Source organism: Oryctolagus cuniculus, chromosome 8 (assembly GCF_964237555.1).
Source record: "Oryctolagus cuniculus chromosome 8, mOryCun1.1, whole genome shotgun sequence".
NCBI classification, from domain to species: domain Eukaryota; kingdom Metazoa; phylum Chordata; class Mammalia; order Lagomorpha; family Leporidae; genus Oryctolagus; species Oryctolagus cuniculus.
Genome location: NC_091439.1, coordinates 94,162,151 through 94,186,162, shown reverse-complemented (window position 1 = coordinate 94,186,162; position 24,012 = coordinate 94,162,151). Strand labels below are relative to the sequence as shown.

Below are 24,012 nucleotides of genomic sequence, written 5' to 3'. Positions count from 1 at the left end.
ATGTTAGCAATGACTGCAGCGTTTAGCTGAAACTCACGCATGTACTTTGATAGTTACCTGGGTCTTTTGATGTAGTCTTCTTTCCTCCAGGAGTGCTCCACTTTCTTTTCTTTTTTTTAATATTTCATTTATTTATTTGAGAGGTAGAGTTACAGACAGTGAGAGGGAGAGACAGAGGGAAAGGTCTTCCATCCGCTGGTTCACTCCCCACATGGCCACAATAGTTGGAGCTGCACCTATCCAATGCCAGGAGCCAGGGGCTTCTTCTGTGTTTGCCACACAGGTGCTGGGGCCCAAGCACTTGGGCCATCTTCTGTTACTTTCCCAGGCCACAGCAGAGAGCTGGATGGGAAGTGGAGCAGCGGGGACTTGGACCGGCACCCATCTGGGATGCTGGCACTGCAGGCAGAGGCTTAGCGCACTACCCGCAGCACTGGCCCCAGCGCTGTATTTTCCAAGCCAGTCACACTCTTGAATTATTTCAGTCCTCTCCTTTTCCCCAAAACTCTCCTTTCCTGGAGCTGAGGTCCTGACATCCTGCCCCGTTTCTCCTCCATCCTCACCTCCTAATTCTTTTTTGCAGGGGATGGCTCTTCCCTCCCTTTATTGATTCTTCTGTTCCCACTACTGCCTAAAAGCTTTTGGCCAGTTTGGCAGAGTCTGTTGGTACTGTTAGTCCTGGGCCAGCTACAGAATTCTTCCTTATTTACACTAAGGCTTTCCAAGTCTGAGTGCCCTTGAATGTGCACACAGCATCTTCCCCCATAGGAAATGGACTTCACACAGTAGTGTTTATAGTGGCAACTCCAAATGGAGTAAATGATACCCAATCGCTATTATTCATTCACAAATATTTATTAAGTACCACTAATGCCAAGCTCTGAGGCTGTGGCTCTGAACAAGAAAAACCAAAGGGTTGGCTGTGGGCTCCTGAGGTTTACATTAATGTTACATCATGATCAAACATTGAAAGTCCTCTGAGCAAAATAAAACAATTAAAAATAAAACAGACAAAAATGCTCAAGCCAATTCTTCTTTACTTATGGAATTCTTTCAAAAGACTGCTTGTGACATGATATTTATATCTTCTCTTAGTCTAGTGTTTGCACTTTTAAATGTTTCTGTATTTTGTTGGGGTGGGGAAGGGAAATGGATTGGGGATCTTAATGAATTGAATATGATTATTTTGGGCAGAATTAGCTGTTGATAACATGTTGCCATGGACACTTAGGAATCTGATGTGACAAAATTCAAGCTTTTTTTTCAGCCATTCCTTCCAGACATCCTCAAACTTACTAAGCCAGGTTATTTATTATCTTTGTCTCATTAAATTCCTGTCTTTAGTGGTTGAAATGAGAATACCTTGCAGTTGGAATAACTAACTCAAAATGTGGAAAACCAATATGGAAATAATGGAGACTTAGCTGTGTATGTACATTGTGAAATTTTATAGGCACTTGGCTGTGACTATGAGTTGGGATGTTCAGAAGCAAGTAGCGCTATTCATTAATAATGATATTGCTGCTGCTTATAGCATCCGTTCTTGCAGAGCTGTGGTTTGGGGCTGCTACTTAATAACAGTGGCAAATAGACAACATTCAGTATTTTTTCTCTTCTTTATGAAAATAAAAAAGCAAAGAAATACAAACTCTATCTTTGAGAACAACTAAGTTGGAAACCATGACCATATCTGCCTTAAACATTCTTAAAAATGTTACACTGCGGGTAGTTGGCTTGGAAATAGATTTCTTGTGGTTGGCTGCTAATTTTCTCATCACTAGACATGATGTAGTTTATGTGTTTTGAACATAGAGAGACCAGTTTTCTTCTCAGAGGCATTGCAGTTAATATTAAGAGATCTTGGTGGAGGCAGCATTGTGACATGTAGGTTAAGCCACATCTTGTGACCCTAGCATCCCATTTTGGACAACCAGTTCAGGTCTTGGCTACTTTACTTTGAATCCAACTTCCTGCTAATGCATACTGGGAAGCAACAGATGATGGCCAAATCCTAGTGTCCCTGCCACCTATCTGGTAGATCCAGATGAAGTTCTTGGCTCCTGGCTCTTGGCTTTGGCCTGGCCTAGCCCTGGATGTTGTAGGTATTTGGAAAATGAACTAGCAGATGAAAGATCAATCTCTCTCTCTCTCTCTCTCTCTCTCTCTGTGTTTCAAATGAATACATACAACAACAACAACAACAACAACAAAAAACTTAAACCAAGATCCAGATTTAAATTTTGGTTTTGTCACTTGCTGTGTGACCATGAACTTAACTGAAGTTCATTTCTTATCCATAAAATGGTAACAACAATAATGTTAATTTCACAGTGTTGACATGAGGATTAAATAAGGTAATGCAAGTTGAAGTTCCTAATAAAAAAGATTAGGGTTGGCCTTCATCTTGTATGTAGACATGTTCTGGTAGGTTTGCTGTGTTGACATGGACTGGAGGAGACCATCACTAAGTCTGTCAGGGTACAGAACAGATTAACATGCATTATTCTGAAATTGCAATGTTAGCTTTGCAGTCTCCAGTACTGAAACCATTAACCCATACTGCTGAATTTTCTCTAACACCCGATTTATTTATGTCTGTGATATGTAAGTTATCTTTGCTTTTAATGCTACAACGTTCCGTATTTATTCCTGAGAATAAAAATGCAGTTTATTTTATAGATCATGTGATCATTGTTTTAGCTTATCCCCAAGTTCTCTGTTGGCTCATTATGGAGGCATGAGCTTAGAAGGAAGTTTACGTGCATTCTGTTACATACATGTTTACATTTTTCTCTAATAAGTACACATTTGCATATCATCCTCTTCCTGTGCTGCGTTTTCTCCTCTCTTCTTTTCATGGTATCTAGTAGATATAATTGCAAAAGACTTTCTTTGTGAATTGCCACATGTGTGCTAAAGAATAAAGATGATTTTCAAATTTAGTACAGAATTTAATTAATTTTTACAGAAACAGTTTGTACTTGCCAAGTGGGTACTTTGAAAATGAAATCATTTTTGATTGTGTGAAACTGCTTGAAAATATGGTTCTCCACAGGTTTTTTTTTTTTTTTTGGCCAGAAAACAGTGATATACTATGTTTATGCATTTGAGACTGGTTCGTTTCTTTCTTCCTCTCTCTCTGTTTCTTTCAAATAAGACTTTATTTTTTATTTTTTTGGACTATAAGCTATCATAAGACATGTTTATGCCCTAGACTTTAGATGGGAAGGGACTACTAATAGCAGAAACTACCACTTCCCCAGGAAGTAACATACTGTAGGGCATCTTTATATTTCACCTTCTTGGTACAAGGCACATTTTCTGGTAGTCATCTCACTATTATATCATAAGTTAGAACTCTAACTAAGAAACACTGGTTTACTCTGACAATGTGTCTTAATGCCTATTTGGGGCAAAATATTCATAATAGGCATTGTTAGCGGCTTGTTGTATAATAGCTTCCCAGGTTTGCTAAAATCACACACATAGATTTCTGATTCCCACATATAATCCAGTTTGTAATCTTGTTTGGCTCTTGTTCTGTCTTCTTTGATTTAGTTAATATGTTTCTGGAAAAGGCTTATTACACAGTGAGTTTCCAAAATCTAGGTGTTTATTTATGTGGTTGTGTAGGTGAGAATGCAGAGTAAGAGCCACGATGATTCTTTTTGTCTGTGTATGTGGTAAGGACGCTAACTTCATGATTTGCTCGTTTTTAGAGCTGTAGCTCGGAGGAGGGCAGAATTACCCCTTTGGCTATTCCAACTTACACATGCTCTGTCCAACTCAGAATCTGACTGGAACACAGCCTACAATAACTGGTTTACTTAAATGTTTGCCATACTTATGGGTAACTTGGATGGTTTGTTAAAACCTACATTCCTGACCCCCACATCCAAGCTTTGGTAGAGTTGGTCTGGGATAAGTCTTATAAATTTGAGTTTCTAACAAGTACCCAGGTGATGCAAATGCTGCTGTTCTGGGGATTATACTTTGGGAACTACTTGTTGAAAGCGTTGAAAAGCACTTGTCCTAGTTTAAGATGTTGGGGAATGGAGGTGGGACTTTTGCTAGGGAGAGAGGTGGGAAAAGATTGAAGAATACTCATTATCCTGTGTAGTTACCTGGAACTGTTGACTTCAGGGATCTTACAGTGTATTAGAAAGTTCAGCATCAGCTGTTAATATTAATTACTTTTTTTGATGAGAACCAGATAAAAGTGGGAGGGGCAATAGAATTATTTCCTTACATCAGCCCTGTCTACCCTTCTGATTCCTGCATCTTCCTTGGACTCTTGCCTTCCCCTACATATAGATTGCCATGCTCTTAACTCTCTTTTAGAAAGAAGGAAAATGGTGAGATAGTATATGACATTTCTGGAAAATTTGTCCCACCTATCAAGATCACCATTATACTAACATTCTTATTCATTTGGCTTCTACCTCTTCAAGTTTTTGTAGCAGTTAGGTTTTGAGCCCAATTACTATTCTGTCTTTTCAGTATTTATGAAGAGTTTTGAATGCTATTGCCAAGGACATTTAAATTACTTAATGAAAAACTGCTTTCAGATTATTTTAGTACTAAGAAGTACATACAATTGTTTTGATAATTAGGAGCCAGTCTTAAGTATTTGTATATAAGAACTTACAGTCATGATGAGATTCCTAGGCTTCAGTGGTTTAGGATTTTAGATTTTAAATTTCTTTACCCATTCCACCCAGTTACTCAAAAATAACTGGTTTTATTTTTAATGTAAAGTAAAAAAATTGTACCTACTCATTATTTTCTCTTACTTTCAATGTAAGCATTATTTGGGGGCAATCATGTTTATATCTGGTACTTTTGTATTGAGTGAACACTAGAAATCTAATGTGCAATTTAAGGAAGAAATTGGGACTTTCAAAGAGGTTCTTTATATTCTGCTCATAAAGCAATTTTTCAGATGTTAGTTTCCCTTAAATAATGCTCTGGGCTCAGATTTTCCTAGAATAAAACAACCTACCAGGTAAAGGATTTAAGAGATCTAGGCCATGCTTACTCAATGAAATGCAGCAGAGTGGAAAATACCCTGTCTTGCTAGCTCAAGAAAACTGATTTAGTAGTTATATCTGATCTAGTAGTTAAAGGCCATTGTATTACTTGAATAGCTGCTGTTATATAGACATTAACTTGTTAGGGATAGATTTTAATCTTTTGTAAAAAATATGTGTTGAAGTTTCTATCTAAAGGAATTAAAGTCAGAAACCTAAAGAATGCTTTGGAAACAAAAATGAAGCTGTGTTCAGACACCAGTGCTCCTTTTCAACCCTTGTCCTCTAGCCACGAAGACCAGCCTGAGTCAGATCATTGAGGATTAATGATGAATGCATTACTCAGCACCCCTCAGGGGTTGGGTCAAACACCCTGGCTTTAAAAAGTTACTCTTTTGCTTAGTAAGCCTTGAAATTCCAGGTCCAACTGCAGAAAGAAAGTTGAGTATTCTGTTGATTTCAAAGAATCCACTTGAAAATGAACACAGCTCTTCTAGATGTCCCTCTTCTCTATTCCTGCATAACAGTGCTTGAAATCATTGCATGGAAGGCCAATGGATTTTACCAGCAGCTTCTGTGTTGCCAGGGAGATTAGTTCCCATGGGATATTCCTGATGCAATTAATTTACCCTTTAACTTGAGGAGATTTGGCCTGTTAAAGAGGGAAATGGGATATGCTTATGTGAGTCTGGTAAATGGAAATGCAGAGAAGTAGGGAAGCCTGTGAAACATGACTTGGAGGCAAAGAATGGGGATTCTGGATCAAATAACAACTAAGGAGAAATAATCTCGATTAACATGCTAGCCAGAGCATGCAAGGCAGGTGGCTTTTGGCATTGATGATAGTGGCAAAAAGTGAACCAAAACACGTGTGCATTTATTTTTATGCTTATTGTTTTATAAGTGTCTTTTAAAACTTAATGTATCTTGAAATGGAACCAGGCAATAAGACTTAAATGCAGCCTTTGGGATTTTTACATACTTTCCATATAATCATGTTTCTATTCTAACCTGGACTCTGGCTGATGTGGTCACAAGCCTCTTCACCATGCTCCATCGTTATCTATCAGGGTTTGGGAAATATACGGTCAAAGTCTTTGTCTTTTGGAGAGTGCGTTTTTAATTATCATGCATTTGTGTTTTCCCAGGTAGCCCAGCCATGACCCATAGGAATCTGACTTCCTCCAGTCTGAATGACATTTCTGATAAACCAGAAAAGGACCAGGTAAGCAAAGAGTTCTTGCCTTTTGAAATCTAAGATTGAACATGTATCCAAAACATGCTGGGGAAGGCTCAGAAATGATGTTTGTCTCACTTAACTTGATGTACAGAGGAGCGTTGGCACTTTCGCCAAGGGTGGGGAGCAAAATATGCATGGATCTGGACTTAGAGGAGAATTTAGGTCTTGACTTCAGCCCATACAGATGCACAATCACTGGGACAACTTAAATCTTGGAGCTCCAATTGTCTCAGCTTTAAAATAGCAATGACCTCAGGTTTATTGTGGAGGTTAAATGAGATAATTTATGAAGATAATGTTTTAGTAAACTACAGTAGGGCCAAGAAATGCTTGCAGTTGTTAACTATGGGGCATTCATAAAGCAAAAGTAATAATTATCTCACTTGCCTATATTTTTCTCTTATAACATAGTAGCCTGTTTGAAATGAAGAGCAACCACATTTTGAATTTCTTTTTTCTCTGTTTTAAAAAGAATATAGAGCAAACTAGGACATCTTCTTGGTTGAATATCCGTGGAAGGAGATTATATTTCAAGAATATGGTATAATGACACTTATAAAAGGAAGCTTCCCAAATGAAAACAACCTCTCACAGTTTCAAAAAATAAGGTCACAGATATTTAAAATGACAGAAATCCTAGCTTATTTCCCCAGGATTGTAGTATGTTGGAAAGAGCTAGGACTATGAAGCAGGAAAATCTGGCCACTACGCTTATTTCAAAACTGACCAGCAGTGTGGTATGGACACCATTTTTCTGTAAAATAGAAACAGTAATGCAAAACCTCAGAAAACCAAGTGTCTGATTCTTGCTCTTACAACTTACTTTTTGTCCTTTGATGTCATAGAAGAGTATGATTCTGGTTGGCATCATGGTTAGCATGCTGATTGTATATATATCATTTATATGACCTTATTCTTTCTCCCTACCTCTTAAGTAGATTTCTCTCTACTTTGAAGATTTCTCTTTTCATACTTTGTAATTTAACTGCTGCTCTTTAACTGGTAGCTTTTCTTGTAGTGACTGGATTTTATAGACTTTGGTGAGTTCTAAAAAGTACAGGAAAGGTGAAATGACATTGTTTCCTGTGAAGTGGCTCTTGAATTATTTCTTCTTTCTCTTTCTCAACAGTACCACCCTCAGGACCCTTATCATCTCAGATCCAAATAGATAGAAAAGATTTTGGAACAATATTCTTATCCTTTTTTTTTCTTTCAGTTAAATATGCTTTTCCTTTTAATGCTCTCATTTTCTACTCTGGATTAAAAGTTTATAATGGCGTCTTATCAAGCTGGCTTCAGAAATCCCTATATGACTTTTAAGATCCTCTGAAATCCAATGTTATCCTTCTTATCTTCATTAATTTATTGTGTTCCCCAAAAGTGAGACTCATTGGTTTGATCACAACTAATGACTTCCCTTCCCTTTTACACTGAGATTAATCCTGGACTACATGAGTGGCCCTTCCTTCAAGTGCCAATGTGTGTTATTCTCCTCCCTCCCATCTACCTACTGCTCGGAACTATCCAGGAGAAGATCATTTAACTAATGCATATGTTGGAAGATGCATATTGATAGTGGAAACGGGAGAGCCTGGGCCACTGGAATTTTCCTCAAAGCTTCCTTGCACATTTTGGCTCCATTCAGTACTTACTGAGCAATACTGATTACTCATGTGGTTTGCCAGGAGTCTTGATGTTGGATAAGAGATGCTGACTATTGTTAGGAATATCTGATTGACATATTTTTTGAAGTTATTTACTTGTAAGACAGAACAGAGAGACACACAGACAGAGACCTCCGAACTTCTGGTTCATGCCCCAGATGCTTGTAATAGCCAGGGCTTGACCAGATAGAAGCCAGGAGCCCATAACTGTACTTAACTCCACTGGGGTGGCCACATGGTTGGCAGGGACCCAACTGCTTCAGTCATCATCTGATGTTTCCCAGGGAGTGCATGAGCAGGAAGCTGGACTGGAAGTGGAGGTGGGATTTCAACTCAGTCACTCTGATATGGGGTTCAGGTGTCTAGAGTGGTGGCTTCCCCAGTACCCATCCCTGATTGACAGACTTTTTGAGGAAACCTTCTTTCTTTTTCCCCAAGATTTATTTTATTTATTTGAAAGACAGAGTTACAGAGAGAGACAGAGACAGAGACAGAGACAGAGAGAAAGGTCTTCCATCCACTGGTTCACTCCCCAGATGGTCGCAACGGCTGGAGCTGTGCCGATCCAAAGCCAGGAGCTAGGAGCTTCTTCTGGGTCTCTCACATGGGTGCAGGGCCCCAAAGACTTGGGCCATCTTCTACTGCTGTCCCAGGCCATAGCAGAGAGCTGGATCAGAAGATGAGCAGCTGGGACTAGAACCAGCACCCATATGGGATGCCAGTGCTTCAGGCTAGGGCTTTAACCTGCTGTGCCACAGCGCCGGCCCCAAGGAAGGCTTCTTTTATTAGGGAGAGCTCTCCTCTGTCCAGGAATTTGTTGATAAGCATCTGGTAAATGCTGGGTGAAAGAAATGTCTTAACTTTCTTAAATCACTTTACATCTGGGAATATGCGGAAGTTTGATGACTTAAAATGTGTATTGCATGCAATTTTGACCCCAAGAGCAGAAAACATATGTTGGTGCATTAGGATTTTGGGATGTTGAATTTTCCATCAAGCATGTGTGATTGGAATCCTTAAAATTAGATCCTTCAAATGCCCATCACTAGAATTTTGTAGTCATCCAAGTTTCATGTTCAGATGAAGTCGGGAATATTTAATTCCAGGGTTATGTTCCTTTGGCTTTCAAAGGCAGTAAATAAAGGTTGACAAATATGTCACCATTAAAGGAGCTGTGCCTCTTAATTGTACCTATTACAGTAGCCATGGTTAATACACTAAGTTCTTCCTCTGCAGAAGTGGAAGAAACCCCATTTTCCACTTCCTACCAAAGAGTTTGAAGAAAGCTTTGTAACTAAATAGGTAGAGTAGGAATTCAAACTGATGTTTCTAATTTCTATAGCAACTGTTTTGATTGCTTCAAATACAAAAACTCCTGGATCATTTTAGGGTGAGAGAGGGGAGAAAAAAAAGAACTTGTACATAAAATGAAGCTATGGTAAATCTAGGTTTTTATTTTTTTGACCTGTTTTAGCACAATAGACTCAAACTTTTTATTTTTTTAAACTTTTTTTTCTGTTTGGATAGGAAAAAAAGATTGCCAGTCTCAAATTTGTTTTCAAAAAGCTTTTATAATTAATTAGCCAATGTCCTGGAAGTGATCTTGGCAGTAAAGTCAAACTTGTCCTGTGTACTTGTCCAAGTTGGCTCAGAAAACTTCCATCCGACCAAGACTGGCATTTCTGATTGACTGATTATTCTGCCTGGATACAGTTTGGACAGTTGTGATGGTGTCTCTACACTTCCTGGAGCTGTATAACTTCCCAGTAGCACGAGAAATGAGTTTACTGTTCAGAGTTATGAAGAGGAGCAGAATGGCTCTTTCTGACAGCTACATAGTGGCAAAATTCGAGGACATTTTTTTTTATAAGATTCTGTTTTGGGAAAACAGAAGAGAAATCTGTGGACTGCACTTTTTCTTTCTGGCTCTGCCAAGCCCATGCACTTAGGGTTTCAGTAGTGGCTGCCTGATTGAGAAATAGCTCAAAATAGTTAACAGCAGAAAAGCTCATAGCCAAAATTCAGGTGATTCAGTGCTTCAGCAATATTCCAACTTGGATGTTAATTTATTAAGCAGAAAAACACCTGTGGAGAATTAGATTAAAAGGTACATCTGGAGCTCATTTGGTTATAAATCCACTTAAATAATCTGTTTTGTTTCTATGGAGTGTTTTTTTTCAGCATTATCCAATTATCTCCTTTGGTTAACTTAGGTTGTCTTATTTTCTGATCTGCTTTAATTCCTCTTCTTTTAAAATTTGCATGCATGTGAGTTGGGGACTCATCAGAAGCAGGGACTTTGGTTCCAGCTTTCATGTGAGTATGGAATCAGCTGGGAGGTTAAGAAAAGCTCATCTTTCTTTTACTTTTAAAAAACATATGGTCACATTCATTTCCAGTGTAGATATGATATACATATTGACTATTTTTCTTGAAATGTGAGATATTAAATCACAGTGCAAGGAGTTTGTGATCATAAATTGGGGGGAAGAAAGGTATATTGTCATTTATATAGTGTGATTAATTGAAACTATTTATAAATAAATAGCCAATGATATGACACCCATATAATTTTTATATTCTCTCTATTAACTTCTACAAATGAGAGAAAACATGTGACATTTGTCTTTCTAGGTCAGGCTTATTTCACTTAGCATAATGGTCTCCGTTTCCATACATTTTGTTGCAAATGTCTCGATATCATTCTTTTTTGTGGCTGTGTAGTATTCCATCAGGTTTATATACCACATTTTCTTTGTCCAGTCATCAGCTGATGGAAATCTAAGCTGATTCCATATCTTTGCCGTTGTGAACTGAGCTACTATAAACATGAGAGTGCAGGTATCTCTTTTTTTTTTTCTTTTTTGACAGGCAGAGTGGACAGTGAGAGAGAGAGACAGAGCGAAAGGTCTTCCTTTTGCCGTTGGCTCACCCTCCAATGGCCGCCACGGCTGGCGCACTGCATCCGGCGCACTGCGCTGATCCGAAGCCAGGAGCCAGGTGCTTCTCCTGGTCTCCCATGGGGTGCAGGGCCCAAGCACTTGGGCCATCCTCCACTGCACTCCTGGGCCATAGCAGAGAGCTGGCCTGGAAGAGGGGCAACCGGGACAGAATCCGGTGCCCCAACCGGGACTAGAACCTGGGGTGCCGGGGCCGCAGGCAGAGGATTAGCCTAGTGAGCCATGGCGCCAACCCCTCTGCCTATTATCTTTTTTTAAAAATTTTATTTAATGAACATAAATTTCCAAAGTACAGCTTATGGATTACAATAGCTCCCCCCCCCCCCCATAACTTCCCTCCCACCCACAGAACTCCCCTCTCCCACTCCCTCTCCCCTTCCATTCACATCAAGATTAATTTTCAATTATCTTTATATACAGAAGATCAATTTAGCATATATTAAGTAAAGATTTCCACAGTTTACACCCACACAGACACACAAAGTGTAAAATACTATTTGAGTACTAGTTATAGCATTAATTAAACACCTAAGAGTAATTGTGTATTAATTACAGAGTTCAACCAATCGTTTTAAGTAGAACATAAAAATACTAAAAGGGTAAAGTATTAAGTTTTTTTTTCTTTTTTTTTGTTTGTTATATAGTTATTTTTTTATTTAATAAATGTGAGTTTACAAAGTGCAACTTTTGTATTGTTGTGGCTCCCCCCCCAACCTCCCTCCCTCCCGTGGTCCTCCCCTCTCCCACTCCCTCTCCCATCCTGCCCTTCATCGAGTTTCCTTTTCAATTAACTTCATATACTGAAGATCAACTTAGTATATACTAAAGCAAGGATTTCAGCAGGCTGCACTCACACAACCGCACAAGGTATAGGGTATTGTTTGACTAGTAGTGTTGTTTTTAAGTTTCATAGTAAAACACATTAAGGACAGAGATCCTACGTGGGGAGCATGTACCCAGTGACTCCCGTTGTTGATTTAACAATTGGCACTCCTATTTATGACGTCAGCAATCACCCGAGACTCTTGCTATGAGCTGTCTAGGCTATGGAAGCCCCTTGAGTTCACCGACTCTGAACTTGTCTAGTCAAGGCCGTATCACAGTGGAGGTTCCTTCTTCCCTTCAGAGAAAGGCGCCTTTCTCCTTGATGGCCTGTTCCTTTTGCTGGGGTCTTGTCCACCAGGATCTTTCATTTAGATTGTTTTTTGCCACCGTGTCATGGCTTTCCATGCCTCTGAGACTCTCATGGACCTTTTAGCCAGATCCGAATGTCCCAAGGGTTGATTCTGTGCCTATTATCTTTAAGTATGCATCACTGCGTTGACTACTATTTTTGAAGTCTTGTTTTTTTGTCGAAAGAAACGTAAATTTAAATATTTTGTCAGCAAGTAGGAGAATGTATGTATAGATTTGAACTAGCTAAGCTGTGACTGCCTTAAAATGAGATCTAGAGGGACATGTTCTGGGATGGAGTGACCTCTATGCTCTTCTTGCACATCTGTGACATAGGAGCGAGCCAACCCAGTTCAGCTGACATGTCATTTGCATGGCCTAGAAGGTATATTTCCATGCCAGAGCTCACATAATACTTCCCTTAGCATAATAGCTACTTCATACTCACAGTAATGGAAGAGTACCAAAATACTCCTTGTCTTTTCCATGGTTCCACTCAAAACCATGGCAGTTCACAGAGAGTATGGGTGGTCTACTTCACCCCTCAGGGAAGATATAGTGGCCAGGAAGGGCTCATGTTCTCCGGCTTAGCATGCTTATTTATCTTCAGCATCTGTTCAGGGCCCAGGGAGAGTTTCGCTGTCAGAAGAGCTCCCAATGGAATCACATCTGTGAACATCAGATGACAAAGGCATGCTGTGAGGAGGTGGATGCTGTCCCCACACATCCTCAGTCACTGCAGCGAGCACTCCCGGGGCTGAGGCTCCCTTTTCCTTCATCTCCCCTTGTGGGAACTTGCCTAGCCATGGAATGATTATTTTCCGGCCCTTTTAGAAGGCAGCCAGCTTGTGCTTGTGTGATTAACGAAACCCAAGTTTGTCAACGCCTTTTTACTCTCTACAGGAAATTTGGCTTCATGTACCTTCTTTTCTACACCCGAAGCTCACTCATTTTCTTGCAGCTCTAACAATGGCTAGTTGTTAGCAGTGTTTGAGAAACATTGACATCAACACTGACTTTAAGAGTCTGTGTGTCTTAAAATTGGGAAAGTTGAATTTTCCTTTTATATTAAGGCTGTACTTCTTGAAAGCTCCTTGTCTGTATCAAAAACCAGCACCCGATGAAAACCCGTGTGAAGTACACTCAGCTCTGCTCTGTGTCTTCACATGGGAAAAAGAGGGGCCTTGTGTGAAGTTTGGAGATATCGTTTTGTGTCAGTGTGGCACTATAGTAAATCAGAACTTCTAAATCACGCGTACATAACTGTATGCTGCTATGATTGGAACTCATTCACTCATTCAGACACTGTATTCTGTGCTAGAAAGTGTTCTTAGTGATAGGTTCCCAGGGTGAGTGCATCTTTTGACATACGCAGCTTCTTTGCTTCGGGGAACAGATTGTAAACAGTACAAACAAGCCAATGAATACACTAATTAAGCATTTAAAAAACATTATTTTGCTTTTCTGAGAGGCAAGGAGACAGACCAAGCTGATCTCCCATCTGCTGGTTCCCTGCAATGGCTGGTCTGGGCCAGGCCGAAACCGGGAACCAGGAACTCCATGCAGGTCTTCTACCTGGGTATGAGGAACCCAGTTACTTACTTGAACTATCACATACTGCCTCCCAGAGTGTGCATTAGCAAGAAGTGGGAATTGGGGACAGAGTTAGGACTTGGACCTAGACACTGTTATGGGATATAAGAACCTCATCTCCAAATGCCTATCCCTGAATACAATAACAAAACTCAATGATAAGTGCTGTTTTGAAATTGTAAAGAAGGGTAATATGGAATACTGTTTTCCATTGGAGAGTTAGCTTTCAGGGAGGAGATCTGGGGGGAGAGGTTTCCAGGCTGAGCAGACAGTAAGATCAGAGGCCTTGAGGCAGGAAGGAGTGTAGTTTATTCCAGAATCAGGAAAAGCACCCCTAGAGTGCTGGAGCCAAGGGTGCAGTTGCTCTGTGGGAACCGAGGTGTGGGAAATAATCAGGAGGGCCTTTTGATTTTATCCATCGTGCAGGGAGGTGGCCGTGTGTTCAGTTTCCCTGAGTTGTATGTTCTGGTTTACATTTTAAAAAGCCACTGAAGATGCTGGATGATGGGATGCAGAGACTTGGCAGTGTTTGGGATCTTCTGGTGTTGCTCCTGTGTTAGGCATTGTGTGAACTCCTACTGCACTAAACGGGGGCCCATTCTCAATGTGTCAGTTGTAAACAACATAACTTCATTACTCTCACGGAAGTCCTTGTGTGCCTTGTGAGTACTGTAAGAAAAATTCCCTTGTTAAACTTCTTTCCATGTACTGTTAGCTGTATGAAATTAATAATTGATTAGTTAATTTAAACTACTTTAATGTACTAGAATTGGGCATAGGCCACCAAAAGTAGAGGGATTGAGTTTTTGAGTGATGGTATCCATACCTGCAGTCCCTGGCTGATTTACTGTTGGCTGTATGCCATGTATGCCATGCCACCTGCTCATGTCTGTGACTCCTGACACCTTTGCTTGGGGCCTTGCTGAAACAAGCATCTGAGCCAACAGTCCTGTGCTGTTGTCTTCTCCTCCTCCTCTTCCTCTTCCTTCTTCATTACTATTAAAGGCAAAGTGACAGAGGGGAGAGGGATGGTGTAAACAGAGAGAGAGAGAGAGAGCAAACGCTAACGCCTGCAATAGCTGGGTCTGGGCTAGGTAAAAGGCAGGAGCCAGGAACTCCATCAGGGTCTCCTCTGTGGTGGCAGGGACTCAAGTACTTAAGCCATCATCTTCTCCCTCCCAGGTGCATTAGCAGGACGCTGCCTCAGAAACAGTATCTGAGACTTGAACCAGGTACTTTGATATGGGATGTACACGGGATGTAGATGGCCCAAGCATTGCCTTGACCTGCTGCACCCTAACACCTGCTCCTGTGCTGCATTCTTACCTGTACCTGTGACAGAACTGAACTCTGGGAGCACCTCATCCCTGTGTTTGATATAACAAAAGGGATCGTAGGTATTACATATCTTAAATAAACTGACAGGTTTCTTTTTGATGTCCTTCTTTGTCTTTTCATTATGTGTCTTTCTGCCCCGTGGCAATAGCACAGATATGAGGCTAAATCATCTCTGATGCAGGTATAGTCTCCTGTTCCATGATCTGTGTCTGACCAAGACCTCATAAAACACATTTGTTTTCTCATGAAAGTGGCAAATTGTTACAAATGGAGAGACTTTATGGTGAACATAAAGCTACGTTCATGGTTAAAGAACTTTATAGTACTTATAAAAATATTCGTGGAACCATTCCTTACCAGTTCTAGTCACACATGTGTAATATTTTTAGAAAATTTATTGTTGGGGTCAGTGCTGTGGTGTAGTGGGTTAAGCCGCTGCCTGCGGCTCGGGTATCCCATATGGGTGCCAGTTTATGTCCCGGCTGCTCCATTTCTTATCCAGCTCTCTGCTGATGGCCTGGAAAAGCAGAGGAAGATGGCCCAAGTGCTTGGGTCCCTGCACCCATGCAGGAGACTGGAGGAAGCTCCTAGCTCCTGGCTTTGGACTGGCCCAGCTCTGGCCATTGTGGCCATTTGGGGAGTGAGCCAGAGGATGGATAGAAGACCTCTCTTTCTGTCTCTCTCTGTAACTCTGCCTTTCAAATAAATAAATAAATCTTAAAATACACACACACACACAAACACACAGATATAAAATAAAGGAAAAAATATTGTTTTCCATTTCAAAAGCATGCACATTGCCGTGAAATATAAATAAAGAAAACAGTAAAATAGAAAGTATAAATGTTTAAATCTTAACCCTTTCAAATAGTGACAGTTATCAGTTTGATGTGAACTTCCCGGACTTTTTCAAGGCATAAATATTTTTATATTTATATATATATAATAAAATGGAATTTATTGTTCCATAACTTGATTTTTTTCTTGTTCTACCTAATGATACTGTGAACACCTACGTTTTTCTTCTTATAGGTTGTATAATACACAGGTATCATGTTTAATTGAGATGGTTTCTTTGAATAGACATTTGAGTTATTTTCAGTTCTTTGCAATTACAAATAAGCCTTGAAGAAGTGTCCTTACTGTAATGTTTCTGCATTTCTTCCTGCGTGTATCTGGAGGAGACATTTTTCTAAGTGCAGTTGCTGGGTCACCATGTATTGCCAATCCAATTAACTTCCAATTGTGTCCTAGATTTTTTTTAGAGACTTTAATAAATCTCCCTCCACTGCTAAGATACTGTGTGCCAGTCAGATTTGAGTTTCTCCTTCAGGATTCACTCACTAAAAGCTTAGCAACTCAGTTCGTGTGCAGAGATCCTCAGTTGCTGGCTTCTGCGTGCCAGCTCCCTTTGGGGCTTTCTTCAGAAGCAGATCATGCAGAGAGAAAACTAGGTGGGTTCTGATGCTCTGATCACGCGTCTCCCGACAGGAGGAGGTGAAAAGTGAGGTGGCCGGAAGCTCGGCCACCTACCTGTATGTTTCTTACCACTTGGGCTAACAGTGTTGCTGTCCACTGCTCTGAGAGAGCTCTTCAGGTTTTGTGGGAACTTCTCTGGCAATCAAAAATGGCCTCGTTTCAAGAACCCTTCTTGATGGTCAGCGTTTGGAACAGAAAGCAGCACTGTGAGGAGTGTTGGACCAGTGTTCTCTTTGAAATGTTATTCCACACGTTTGAAGCTGGACTCGTCTCCTTTCCCTCCAGCTACTCCCGCGAGAATTGCAGGTGCACTAACGTCCAAGCTGCACAGTAAAGAGTTGCATGCTTTATGTGGAAGTACTTCATTAGGAGCTTCCAAGGAGTGTTGTCTTAGAGGAGTGCGGGTAAAAGGAGCAGTGGCCCCTTCTTTTCCTGTCGGGGTCTGGTTGCAGCTTCTGCTGCTCCCCTGGTTGCTTCTCAGCAGGAAGCTCTGCAGAGGAGATGGATGAAGAAGTCGCACCATGCAGGGAAGTGTCTCCTGTTTTTTTAGAAAGACACAGGCTTCCCACTGTTTGCAGCTCACTTGTCTGATTGATCCACTGGCCGGTTGATTGATTCGCCTTGACGGTATCTCATGACCAAATCCGGCCCCAGCAGAGCTTCCTGATTTCTCCATGTGTGGCTACCAATGGTCTCATTCCACCTCCCAGGAGTGAACTGAACTGAGCTGAAAAGAACAGTGCTCCCTTTTCTTCAGCCACCGTGTTAAATGGGCAACAGTAGTTTTTTCTGCAGTCTGACAATCCTTCTTCATGTGCATGTGCATCTGAGCAGGCAGGAAGTAACTGAGTCATTGCACTAGGGGCATGGTAAGCTTTGACCTTCTAAATTAGCTGCACTGCTTCATCATTCAGAAGCCCTGTTTGATAGTATTGGGGTGGGTGTCCAATGGACAGGCTACTTGACTGAGTCTATTCCTGTGTAAGGGATAAATTAGCAAGTACCCTAGAGTGGACGCCTTCTTAGACCACGGCTTAGCAGTTACTGTTATCAAGCCCACTTTACATATTGACAAACTCAAGACATGAAGAGACTAAATGATTTTCTGAAATAACCAGCACCTAAGTGGCAAAGCCGTATTCAGGTCCTAGTGCCCACGCTCTTAATGAGTGTTATGAATTCTGCTGATTTGCAGTGGGGTGTTGTCAAAGTCCCAAGGCACAGTGACACAAACAGGTGTCCTGTTGATAGTTTCTGGCCTTTGAGGCACACATCTTGCTGAGTAGTCTGATGGGGGAGACCAGATACACTGGGTGATGCTGATAGTAAAGCCCAGCAGGAGCTTAGTAAAAAGACAAGATAACTGTGTGGGCCACGGCCATCAATCAAAGAGAAATGATGGACTTGACAACGATCTTTCCAGTTTAGAGAACGTGAATAACAGAAGATAAGACTTTTAATCAAATAAGATTTATTTGTTTATTTGAAGGAGTTACACAGAGAGAAGAAGAGACAAAGACAGAGATCTTCCATCTGCTGATTCACTCCCCAGATGGCTGCAACAGCCAGGGGCCAGGGTTGAAGCCAGGATCCAGGAACTTCCTTGGGCTATCCCATATGGGTGGCAGGGGCCCAAATACTTGGGTCATCTTCTGATTTTTCCAGGTCATTAGCAGGGAGCTAGATGGGAACTACAGCAGCTGGGACTTGAACTGCCCATTTAAGATGCCAGTGTCACAGGCAGCGGCTTAACCCACTATACCCCAACACTGGCCCCACCAAATAGAACATTTTTGGTTGTCTTAAAAGTTAAGTGATAAATGGGGAAAATATATTGAAATGCTACTGCAAATATCTTCAGTTTAACAATATAAGTGAATGACTTCAATTTTCTAATAAATGAAAAATATTGTGGCTTTTAGAATTCCTTGGGGTAATGGTCCAAAATGCCCTCAATTTGATTAAATACAATAGCAATTTTTTTTTGTAGTTAGAATCATTTGTTCAATTAGAAAAATTAAATTAGCTAGTTGACTTGTCCACAGACTGTGGTGTATAATTAAGAGTTAGAACCCACTTATTGAAGGGGTCTTCTCTTATGCTTTACTGAAATAATTTGCACAATAGATATGGTCATCTCTATGTCATTAAGTCTGATCGATTCACATCATTATAACCTTAATCTTTTTCTGATAAGAGGAAAAAGTGATTATTATTGAAATTTTCCATTAGTAAGACTATAGAGAATATCTTAGCCGGTGCTGTGGCTCAACAGGCTAATCCTCTCCCTGTGGCGCCGGTACACTGGGTTTTAGTCCTGGTCGGGGCGCCGGATTCTGTCCCGGTTGCCCCTCTTCCAGGCCAACTCTCTGCTGTGGCCCGGGAAGGCAGTGGCGGATGGCCCAAGTGTTTGGGCCCTGCACCCCATGGGAGACCAGGAGAAGCACCTGGCTCCTGCCATCGGATTAGCACGGCGCGCCGGCTGTGGAGGCCATTAGAGGGTGAACCAACGGCAAAAGGAAGACCTTTCTCTCTGCCTCTCTCTCTCTCACTGTCCACTCTGCCTGTTAAAAAAAAATGAGAATAGCTTAGGAGACTTAAATGAGCATGTTAAACCTTGCCTTTTTTCAACTCCAGTTTTCCGATGCATAATACAGGTATTGTAATCACTGTAAGTTGCCTCCTCCATGTGACTGTTGCATGAAGAGGCAAGTGTGTAATACACTTCAGAATATTATGCAAATCTCCATTACCATTGCATTTCTGGTATTTAAATGGGATACTGCTTTTTACTTTTGGTTTTGTTTTGCAGTAAGATTGGGTGAAATAGAAGTCAATTTCATTTAGTTGTCAGTCCTCATCTTTCAAATATGCAAGGCTGAATTAACTTTTTTGGAGTCCACCCTCTGCACTGTGCCCTAGCAGAATGTGTCCCATAAGTGCATCCATGGACATTGTTATCGCTCATGTGTTTCCACTGTCTCCAGATGTCTCTTTTCTGCTGTACTTTTCCAAGTCACACCTTTAGTTCCAGAGCTGTCAAGTGTGCATTTTCCTTGTATCTATTCTTGAATATTCCCTCTAATGTTAATTATTACTGTCTTTTTTCAAAAAATATTTTATTTATTTGAACAGCAAAGTTCCAGGTTTTCCAGAAGCATTAGCAGAGAGATGGAGCAGCTGGGACTCGAACCAGCGCCCATATGGGATGCTGAGCGTTGCAGGTAGCAGCTTAACATGTTGTGCCAAAACACAAATCCTAGTTATTCCTATCTTGGATTTCCAACATCCTCTATTACTTACCATTTTGCATCACTAATTTGTTAGTTTAAGTGAGCTCATTTTGTTTCTTATTTTTTATGCATATACCTTGTCTTCACTACTGGAGGTGAGGCAGGAGTCTTGTGAGTTAGTTGCTGATTTTACAGATGGTATTTCCTGCTTTATGTTACTATAATTAAAATATCTAAGAGGACCTGCTTTGGGAAAGAAAAGGTTTATTTTTCTTTTATTATAGCTTAGGTTACAGGATCCAGCACCCCCAGAGTGCAGTGTCTGGTGGAGGCTGGTTACAGTCGATGTGGTGGCAGTGATCACATCCTGAGCCAGGATGGAGAGAGGAGGCACCCGGGCAGAACTGAAACTGAAGCAATCAAACCTATCCTAAGACATACACTCTGCAGGCACCCAGTGACCCAAAGACCTCCCGTCAGCCCCGTTTCTCAGAAGCCATCATTAGGTCAGGTCTCCAGCTGTAATCAATCAACCATGCCATTAAGACCACAGAATTTAAACATCTGCCTGAGTTTTGGTGAGACAAATCCTATGCAATCCGTAACAAAACTGGTGATGCCTAATTGAGAATAAGCTTATCCTTTCTCTTAGAACCTCCTTCCTTCTCCTCTCCCCCCTCCCATTAACCCTCCCTCCCTTTCTACCTCTCCCCCTCCTCTCCTTCCTCTCCTCTTTTCCTTCTTCTATTTTTTATTCTTATCTATCTTCTTTTTCTTCTTCTTTGTCTTGAAGGCTAAGAAAAATGACTATGAGAGTTTCTCAGTGAAAGCGATTTCCCAACACATTATTATTATCTTTTTTCCTGGCAACTTTTAAAGTGACTATTTCTTACCATGAGCCCAAGCAGAGTGTTTCAGTAGGTTTATCAGATGCTTGGAATGCACATTCTTACCCATCTCATACATTTTTAATTTTTTTTCTCTTAAGAAAATCATGTAAGTGCCAACATTTCAAGTATCACTCACTCTTTGATTTGTTAAAATCCGTTTACACATTGTTCTCATAATGAAAACTGAATTATCATAGTTAAGTGACTGATTGACACAGTTTGAAGAAGTTTTTTCCTTTATTTAAGTCAACATGTAGTGTTTCTCAAGGACATATTGGAAAAGCCAGCTGTCAGCACAGAAAGATGTTCTGTTGCAAGATGACATGGCATTGCTGTTTTCCCAAATGTAGCACATTTCAAATCACAAACTGTACAGTATTATTCTTTGGATATGAATGCCTTCCAGTTTTTTATAACACAAAATAGTCTGAAATGAGAGGTAACATAGATCATACTTCAAAAGAACTTATCATTAAATGGGGTTTAATATTGAATTTATTAGTTTTCTACATTATAACCCTGTTTCAATATGTTCCTCCTATAGTTTAGATCCCAGGGAAAGCATTATGGTGATTATCCAGGTGTAGTATTGGAAAGCAGGAACAAGTGAAATTGAAATCCATCTGTGTGTTAGGATGACTTGATTCAGAAAAACCTTTTGATCCAAGATGAAATAAGCATCTCTTTTCTCATTGTGCCTTTGATTACATTTCTTGCTGTTTCTCAAATGAAACTTATGGATAAAACACTTTCAGTATCAGCTAATTTGAGATCTTAAGAGAAATCATCACAGGAAATTCCACACACTGCAGTGAATGGCCTCTGCGTGGAGGCTTTGTATAGACAAACAGCTAGTAGATGATTTATTGTCTTGTTGGATTGTGATCTCCAAGAAGCCATTCCCTGTCACTGCCTTCTAGAAGGAAGATCCTGTTTAGAAAAATTAACAACTGTACTACTATATAAAAAAAGCAGTGAAACTCTTTCTTGGAATTAGGAACTCTCATGGAGTAGCTTTGTGCATGAGGACCTTATGAAAACATCTGGGAAAATGTGTCGGGAACGGATTTTCATGGGGGCAGGAGAAATGATAGGGTCCTATCCCCACAGGTCTTTATGAAGCTCCTGGAATGAAATCCTAGTGCATGAGTAGAGTGTAGCTAGTTCTTTTGAAAGACCTGCATTCGTGCCATAGTTTGATTTCCAGTTAGGAAAATTGTATTTGGTTTTTCAATTTTTAAATAATATTTGAGGAAGTACAACATATAGATTTTAGTACAAAAAGAAAACCCAAACCAAATAAATGACTTATTAGAAGGTTGTCGCTTTTCTAACACAGTTTGTTAAATCAAACTCTTGAGATCAAACAAATAGGATGTATTAAGCTGTTAGAGATGCTACCCAGTGAATGACCAGGTCCTGGGACAAGTTCCTGCACCTACTAGCAACAGAGAAGAATATGTGTGCCTGAGCAAAAGCTAAGAGAATTTGTGTAATGAAAATTTAGGGAAGGAAAGCATAAATTGTTTACATCGAACCTCCATTGGCTGCAGACAGGAGGGCCAGGATAATAAGTCAGGGGCTGGCTCCTGCAGTGCCGGCATCCCATATGAGTGCCAGTTCGAGTCCCAGCTGCTCTACTTCCAATCCAGCTCTCTGCTATAGCCTGGGAAAGCAGTAGAAGATGGCTCAGCTGTTTGGGCCCCTGCACCCACATGGGAGACCTGGAAGAAGCTCCTGGCTCCTGGCTTTGGATCAGCCCAGCTCGGGCTGTTGTGGGCATTTGGGGAGTGAACCAGCAGACAGAAGACCTCTCTCTCTCTCTGTCTCTCTCTCTCTCTCTCTCTCTCAGCCTCTTCCTCTGCCTCTGTCTCTGTCTCTCTATAACTCTGCCTTTCAAATAAATAAGTCTTTAAAAAAAAAGAAGAAGAAATGGGGAAGTTTTGGGGTAGGAGGAGAGAGCATAAAGAAATTTACTATTGCTTTGGCATTCCTTGGGCTGGTAAGCAGGAGGTGGTGGATTGGTGATCAGCTGCCTGGGGTGTGAGTCAAGGTTTGAGCAGAAGTTCAGGAATGTGGAGCAGTTTTGCATTGGCTTGGCCCACAGCTGTTAACATACTAGCAGATATGTCTCCTCCCCTCCATCCTCTGCCCCTGTAATTAAATTTAGAACATCTCAGAAGTTTTCTCCTATCAAGTTATACTAGGGGCTGCATGCTCTTGGACTTATCTTTTAAAATCTGTTCCTGCTTGGTTTAAGCCATGCAGTGGGCTCTCCTATCTTTACTTCAGCTGTACCATCTTTGTCTAATCTCCCAGTTTGTAGTAGCTTAGTGTGAAAAAGATTAGGAGAAAGGGATTTCTCTGAATGGATGGAAGAGGTGGAGACATTTTACAGTTTTCTGGATAATATGAAATGTGTTTTTACTTGATGTGGTAGAAAAGCCGGAGTTTTGTAATCCTGGGATCTTGGTTCAAAGTGTTTTACTTCCCTCATTACAAGCTGAGTGATCGTGTGTAGTACTTACTATCTCTGAACTTTAAAAATAAGTTGGTAAAAAGAAAACTTGACTCCTCATGTTCTCATGAGAATGAAAGGAGATAATATATGTGTGAAATATACCAGACCCACAATAGGTACTTAACAAATATTATTTCCTTTTCCTTATGCCCCTGGCACTGCCTTCTTGAGAACAGAGGAACAGGATAAACCATGAAACAAAATAGTCAGGGGAAAATGGAGCAAATAAAATGGAGCAGGCAATAAAGTGAGGTAATATTTATATATTTTTAATTTTTGGAGTGGTTCAGGAGAAAGTAGCAAAATAGAACATGAGAGTAATTTTTGGTTTTTCTTGAACTAGACCTCAATTTGGAATAATTCTACATTAAATAGTTTCTATGGGAATATAGAGGTAAAATTTTATACCAGTGGTATTTTCTTTTTCTCTTTTTATTTTTGTTGAAAGGAACAAGCCACTAGGCAATCTAGGGTAGCATATTAAGGGCTGCTTTTACATTCAGAGAAACCATTATGACTTTTAAACCTGGGAATGTTGAAAGCTGACGAAGCACTGTGGGGATATATAGAAAATGGAAAACAGGCTTTGAACTCTAGGAGTGTACAGAAAGTGTCACTCATTGCTTAAAACCATTTGATGACTACCCAACTGCCTTTGTGATGAAGCATGGGATCCTTGGCATGGCCTTCAAAGCTCTGCATTATCCTACCTAATTCTCTCACCAGGGTTGGTGTGCAGAGTTCTCTGTTTTGCTGACTTTCCTCCAGCCACACTGAGTTCTTTCAGTTCTGTAACGGGGCCAGTCTCCTTCGAACCTTTGGGCCTTTGCACATGTGTTTCCTTAGACTGAAACGCTCTTCCTGTCTAGCCGGTTGGTGTTCCCCCATTGT

General features: G+C 40.6%; 1 protein-coding gene across 8 annotated transcripts in view; it reads left to right on the top strand.

The window, feature by feature from the left end:
• SLC4A4 (solute carrier family 4 member 4) overlaps positions 1-24,012 on the top strand; it is a 460,760-nt gene that overhangs the window by 293,789 nt on the left and 142,959 nt on the right. For all 8 annotated transcript variants that reach the window (XM_070079470.1, XM_070079472.1, XM_070079471.1 and 5 more), the window contains 1 exon segment: positions 6,179-6,255. In XM_070079470.1, the coding sequence (XP_069935571.1) occupies positions 6,179-6,255 (77 nt within the window).